The sequence below is a fragment of the Malus domestica genome, chromosome 14, assembly GCF_042453785.1.
Source record: "Malus domestica chromosome 14, GDT2T_hap1".
NCBI lineage: Eukaryota > Viridiplantae > Streptophyta > Magnoliopsida > Rosales > Rosaceae > Malus > Malus domestica.
In genome coordinates this window covers 19,873,892-19,880,751 of record NC_091674.1, presented here as the reverse complement: position 1 = coordinate 19,880,751, position 6,860 = coordinate 19,873,892, and the positions used below count along the sequence as shown (strand labels likewise).

Here is a 6,860-nt window from a genome sequence, read left to right as displayed (position 1 = left end):
AGTAGTGGTTCACCAGATTGGCATGCGCCATCGCTCTGTTTCGTGGTTTGTAAGAGCGACCAGCAACAGAGCCACCCCATTGAGGTTGTTCCTCAGTTGGCTGACACACCATGGCCGCAGCCATGGCTGCTGCCATGTTTTGTTTGTTGCGCCTTACTTGAACTTCTTCATCAGACTCCTCATCTTCTCGTCTCATTTGCGCCCATTTTGCTTCCAATTTGGAATTGGATGAGGACCCCCAATTGAAATTGGATGAAGATCCAAAGTTGGAATTCATTGCAAACTTGAATTGAAAGAGATTGAATTGCAAGAGATTGAATTGAAATAGATTGAATTTAAAGTTGTGTGAATTATAGCCCAATATCCACCCTATTTATAGCAAAAAAAAATTCAAATTCAACGGCTAGCTGACGTCAGCATGATGTCAGCTACCAACGGCTAGCTGACATCATGTTGACGTCACACTAGCCGTTAGATTTGAATTTAAATTGTAGTTTTTAAATAATAAATTATGTTTGGCCCTATGGCCCTCGGTTGGAGACGATTTTTTGTGACAGGGCTAAAACGAGCCCTTTGGCCCTCTGGCCCTCGGTTGGAGACGGAGGCAAATATGGCCATGTACTGTTCATTAAAATATTAATATCTTGGGGAATCTTGGAGGGCCAGAGGGCTCAAACGAGCCCTCTGGCCAGCCCTCGGTTAGAGATGGCCTTATAAACCCTACTTATTTTTTGGATTCCGCTATATTTTTTTTATTGTGATTGCGTAATTGTAAAGCAAAAGGACTTTTAACATGAAATCTACGAAGACGGTGCCACAAGGGCGGATAATCGTTGTGGTATTGCAATTTGCAAGGGGTCCTCCGTCACTAGTACATGAACAATTGATAAGAGTACTACTAATCATAATCACTTGTAACCCTAATGTGTTTGATGCTTTGTCTTATAAGATTTAGTAAACAACTGTATCAACAGCATCCCTTTCGTTGTAAGGCGTTCGATGTTTTGTCTGATAAGATTCAGCCATCACATGTATCAACGATACCCCTTTCGTCGTAACAGCGAAGAGAGTCTTCATGTCATTGCGCTGCCCATTTCTATCCTACCTTGTTTTTGGAGTAACAATGTCAATGTCAAGCATCGGATTCGAGTATGGCACCGACGTTGGGGAACCTCTTCGATGTCTGTTTCGATCCTGGTTTACTCGTTTTCGAAATTTGCATCTTGGTCAAGAGTCACCATGCCACTTACAACTTGAGTAATATCAAAGCTGTGAAAATAGGGTTGCTGAGTTCGCAGATAGACACAATGCAATCTGCACAAACTATATTCCATTCGAAGATAACAATGTTGCAAAGCTTACAACATTCACAACACAAAAAAAGTAAAAAGGAAAAGGACATCCAAAGCTGCTTTGAAGCACAAAGAAAAAAGACTTCTTGAAACCAGTTGAGAGAAGTCATTTTTTTCACCCCCCTCAAACTCTCACACTTACTTTTTAACTGTTCCTCTCTCCCAAAACCAATATATAATAACCCTACTGAAAGTTGAGGTGAAAGAGGACGAGCACTCATTTTAAACCCGTCTCGTCACTCCTTTCTTCCCCAATTTCCGTACTTATTTTTTGACCTACGTTCTTCTAAAACGCCTATGCAGATCTCAATCATAAGTACTATTTGCAAAGAAAAAAAAAAGGACTTGTTTCTTCTGGTCTGCATCCGGATAGCTGCACAATTCTTACATTCCGATACCAGAAACTGTGTGAGCCTCTCCCCTTTGTTTTGACGAGCTTTTTTCCTTTCTTATGCCAATGAGTAGCTTGAGACTAAGACATTTGCTGGAGAAGCAGAATGGATGTAGACAAACTCCATGCTCTTTCCCGCCGGTAAAGAGTTGATCCACGATGGGAAAACATAGGAATTTCCGGCCTTTGCGAGGCCCCAAATAGGACCGTAAAGTTTGGAGACAGAAAGCTTGAGGTTCGTAAGCGTCTTGGCAGACTTGTTGGTCACAATTGCGGAATATCTGTAGTAAGTCACTCCCTTGGAAGTCCAAGAAGTAGTTTTCCTCTGCGATATTGCAATTGGGCTCGACGATGGAGCTGCAGTAAAAGCCACTCATTTTAGATCACTTTCCGACAAGTCATGTTAACATAAAAAGAAGGCTATGAACATAAACAAAGTTTCGTACGAGGAGCTATGTAATACCTGGAGTAGCTGGAGTAACTTTAGGCTCTGGAGCTGCTTTTGGTTTAGGCAGTGCAGCTGATTTCGGTTGAGTGGGAACCACTGTAAGAATGTTCAATACATCAATTACCATTAGACAAAAATAAAAAATAAAATAAAATAAAAATATTGATAAGGCTTAGAAAAATTGAACACAGTCAGTATATATACCTGGTAGGAGCTGGTTATACCCGCCATGGCCGGCATGTAGGCGTGCCAATATACCGAGAAGAGGAGCATTGTTGTAAGTAGCAGGCTCTGTCTGCTCATAGTTGTCTCTCTGATCAGCAAAGTTGTCGTAGGCATCAGGTCCACCAACAATAGCGCCAGTAAGCAGATTGGGGTCACTAGCTTTCCGGCTAAACCAAGTGGCATAGCCTCCCCTGCAGCTCACAAATGATGAGTCCTTCTTGTAGGAAACAATTGAGGAAGCCCTGTGGTGAACTTGTTGAGGGTAGTTGTTTCCGTATCCCACCATGTAACTGGTGGCTCTTGGGTTGTCTCCTAGAATGTAATCCACCTGAGCATTTTAACAAGAACATAGGATCAAACTACATGCTTTGACAAAGTACTTATGTTTTGGATGATTCGATAAGGGTGTGTTTTTGGATGAATTACCTGAGATTTGGCGAAAGATAGAAGCTCATTGGGTGCCACATTGCCAGAAGCACATTTTAATGTTCTCCTGGAAGATGTGAGATAGTCGGAGTAGACGGTGATCAAGAAGGAGGAACTGGTGACAAACTGCATGTTATTCCACCTCTGGCGGTAAATTAGGCCACCGGGAGTCTTCTGTGCATTCCGGCTGCCCTTACCAACGCATGAACACATGAAGTACTCAGCCTTCTGTTGGTACTTCTCAAAGACTGCTGTATGACGACCAGCTTTGCCTTGCATTAAAAACTGTCAGTCAAGAAAACACAAACCAATTAGTTGTCTCCCCAATATAAATCTAATCAATGCAATTTACAATTCACTTATAAAAAAACATATTAGATTGTCAACGACCGTTTGGTCTAGTAACACAAAGTCTCTGCTTTATCAGAATTTTCTGAATTCAAATCTCATGGACCATGGTTGTGAGTAGTACCTTGGCAACAAGGGTTTGGACCCCGGAATACTTGACATCCCAACTGAACTCGGTCATTCCCCAACCGGTTCCTCCCAGGGAATCACCATTGTTTCCGAGGTAGTCCAAGTAGTACTGGTTGTTACTTGCCTGGAACAACCAAGCAGCAGCCCATAGCAACTCATCCTGCACATAACAATAATAATGTTCAACACCCAACCAAAATTAGATATGAAATGGAAATAGCATAATGGGCTGTTTTTGGGCCTGAAATGAGAAAAGCCCAAGAGGGGCCCAATAACGTACATTGTAGCCACTGATGGACCGGTAGTACTTTTGGGCCACGTTGATGCTGCTGTCATATTTCCCCCTGTACTTGTCCGCAAAATCAAACAGCTGAAAAAAAAAAAAAAAAAAGTCAGTGTAAGATCAGTGGTTTTTTAAGTAAATTAAATAAAACAGTGAGGGTATTAAGGGAATACAATTATGCATGTGCAGGGACGGAAGGTGCTGGGGATTGTGTGGGTGTGGTATGTGTACGATACCACCGACAAAAGTCGCACGTGAAAGTGGAAATAGCATTCACACTTTTCACGGTTCGGCTACAAGTGGACGGGTTAGATCTGATTGTATCGTAGATTCTGTACGATCAAGCAGCACAGTCCCCGTGATCGACGGGCAGATATGCCCCCCATCACGATCCAAATTATGCGCCGAAAACTTTTTAACTTTGACCACCCCGTTTAAGCAGACGGGCATTTTTTATATGGAAAAGATGTTTTATTCAAACACCAACGGATAGTACATAGGCAGCAAAAAAGATATTCACAATCCAAACGAGACTATTAGGAACTAACGATGAAAGTCTACGTGGGACTTTAGGTTTTGTTTTTACGTTTTGTTATCCACTCGATATGTCAAATTAAACTATTAATTACTTGTCATAATTATAAAAAGTATTTATTAATCAATTAAAAATGAATCCTAAGTTGTTCTCAAATTTAAGAGCAACCACCTTTGTGCCATTTAGAACTACAATATAGTAGTATTCATCTTCACTTATAAGTAAGTCTTATATTCGATTCTCGTCAAACATGAATTTGAACCACATTATTGTCAGCTTATTATGAGGCTAAGTCTACCTCATTCTCTTACTGTACATAATATTATTTGTTCACAAAAAATTAAAAAAAAAAATTACAACCCTTGTTGCCAATACATATCACATAATAATTGAGATTTCGGTTAAATATTAAAATGATCTCTTTTTACTATTATTACTGATATGAAATTTTAAGTAAAACAACACAAGATACAAAGCTACATGGTTAACCATGTGTAAAATTAATTGCCAACGCAACCAAAAGTAACTACCAGACGTTGGCATTAAAACGGCAACGTCCGCCTAGGGTTTATACATTCGATGCTAAAAGTAACGTACGCTGCGCTGTAGCAAGTAGCAATGCCCAGACTGACAAAAAGTAAGTCGGAACCGTAACTGCCTAATAACTACGACAGTTGCCTATCATGCGCCGGTCCCGCGCCAAAAGCATGAGACCCGAAGCATGTACCACGTACTTGTCAGCGGCTCAATGCCGCGCATGGCTAACGTACGCCGGTTGAACCGACAATACTATTACTGGTCCCCACCGCAGGATTACACTATCTTTTTAGACCAACGGACCAAATTCATGTTAACGCACTCTAATCAATTTGATTAAACTTAAGTCTAATGACGATTAGTTTAGTTGAAAATGTAGAAATATAAATGTGAGACCGACCTGATAGGCGTGGCGGAGGAGTTCACGGGAGTATGTGGGGTTGGAGCGGCGGAAGACAATGGAAGCAGCCGCCATAGCGGCGGCAGTTTCTCCGGCAAGATCGGACCCGGGATTGCTGGGGCTGATCTTGTATGCCCGGCGGTTAGTGGTCATATCCTCCGGTCTTTGCCAACAGTAATGGTCAGTGTTCCCATCTCCCACCTAATCACAAAATTAACACATTAAACACAGAGCAATAAATAAAAATCAAATTTTGGAAACCGGGTTGGTCAATAAATCATTAAAAAAAAACACAAAATTATGTTTTTTTTCGAAAAGTAAAGCTAATTAAAAATTATAGAATTTTAGTTGGGGAGAGTGGAAAAGTTGAGAACTTGGGGGGAAAGGTACCTCTCCGTAGAGGACATTGGGTTCAGGATGAGCTTTGATGAAGTAGTCAGTGCCCCATTTGACGGCCTCCATGGCATGGCCGAGCTCACCGCTTGCGGCCATTTGCTTGCCGTACTCGATTATACTCCAGGACATCATTGTGACTGTGAAGGCCATGGGAAGCCCAAACTTCACATTGTCACCTGCATCATAGTACCCTCCCACCAGATCAACCTGAAAATTCCAAACCAAAGGTTAATTTTTATGAAAGAATAATCAGCTGGGTAATTTTACTGCAACATTTTACCATAACCCAGTTGGGATTTTAACTGAAGAGTTGAGCTTTTATGCAAAATGATGAACCCAGTTGAGATTTTAACTGAAAGATTGAAATCTTTATGCAAAATGATGAACTGGGTAATTTAATTTGACCACATCATTTTACAACAAAACCCAGTTAAGATTTTTTCTGAAAGAGTGACTAAGAAGTTACCCCATTGGCCTTGCCATCATACAAGCCAGAATTGGATCTCCAAGTGACTCTCTGGTTGCGGGGAAGAAACCCAGATCTCTGAGCTTCAAAGAACAGAATGCTCTTGCTCAGAGCCTGCCCGTAGTCATGGCCGGCCAAAGCAAAAGGCAAACAGAGCAGCAGAAGCAGAGGAGCCATGGAAATTACCCTCACAAATTTCTCCATGCCAGCAGTAAAACGGTAAAAAGATGGAAGCTTTTTCTTTGCTTTGAAGCTGTAAAAACACAAGAAGAAGGCAATGTGAGGTGGTTTATCAGCTAAAATTTCTGATAAACCAGGAGAGACCAGGAGAGAGAAAAAGGAGAGGGATTTGGGAAAATGAAGTGGAGGGAGAGGGTGTAGGGATTGGGAATGTGAAGGAGCACAATGGGCATCTATATACAGGAGGAGGGAAAAGTACAAGTGCCCAGAAATTAGTATGGACCCAAAATTTTGTTTATTTTTTGTTAATTTAATTTAATTATTTTTGAATAATTTCAGATTATTTCTCTTTTCAAGGGGCTGAAAACGGTTGAGAAAAGAACAGAGGCATGTGGGTGTTCCCGCTCTTCGCTGGGAAGGTCGGTGTGCATTTATTGTACGTGTGGAATGGAAAAAGTTACTGCATATTAGCTTCTTCGCTCTGGTAAATGGACAAGGATCGTCTACCCTCATTTTTTCCATGCTCTTTTATGCCTTTCTGTTTTGTGTGGTTACAGTTAAGCTACATCAATATTTTATATTATTTTTTTTTATAAAGATAATAAGACAAAAATGAATAGTAATATAAAATGTTGACGTGGCTTAATCATGACCACACAAACAGGAAGGTATGGAAGGGCATACAATCCTTGTCCTCGGTAAATAAGCCATGTTCGTCTTGTTTTTGTATCAAATTTATTATTT

The 6,860-nt window shown here is 40.9% G+C and overlaps 1 protein-coding gene across 1 annotated transcript; it reads right to left on the bottom strand.

Moving 5' to 3' along the window:
- Positions 1-1,315: 1,315 nt before the first annotated feature.
- Positions 1,316-6,503, bottom strand: LOC103404387 (endoglucanase 6). The gene is made up of 9 exons (XM_008343289.4): positions 5,937-6,503; positions 5,465-5,677; positions 5,075-5,275; positions 3,600-3,689; positions 3,315-3,479; positions 2,843-3,127; positions 2,396-2,744; positions 2,207-2,287; positions 1,316-2,100 (listed from the first exon to the last, which is right to left on the bottom strand). The coding sequence occupies exons 1-9, from the start codon at positions 6,138-6,140 to the stop codon at positions 1,802-1,804; spliced, it is 1,887 nt and encodes a 628-aa protein (XP_008341511.1). The 5' UTR covers positions 6,141-6,503; the 3' UTR covers positions 1,316-1,801.
- Between the last annotated feature and the right edge of the window lie 357 nt (positions 6,504-6,860).

Bases quoted from the DNA above. Each gene is read 5' to 3' on its own strand.
- LOC103404387 (XM_008343289.4), bottom strand. From the start codon at position 6,140: ATGGAGAAATTTGTGAGGGTAATTTCCATGGCTCCTCTGCTTCTGCTG. The intron at 5,276-5,464 runs GTACCTTTCCCC...TTTTGTGATTAG, and splicing joins CCAATGTCCTCTACGGAGAG to GTGGGAGATGGGAACACTGA. The intron at 2,288-2,395 runs GTATATATACTG...ACATTCTTACAG, and splicing joins GTATAACCAGCTCCTACCAG to TGGTTCCCACTCAACCGAAA.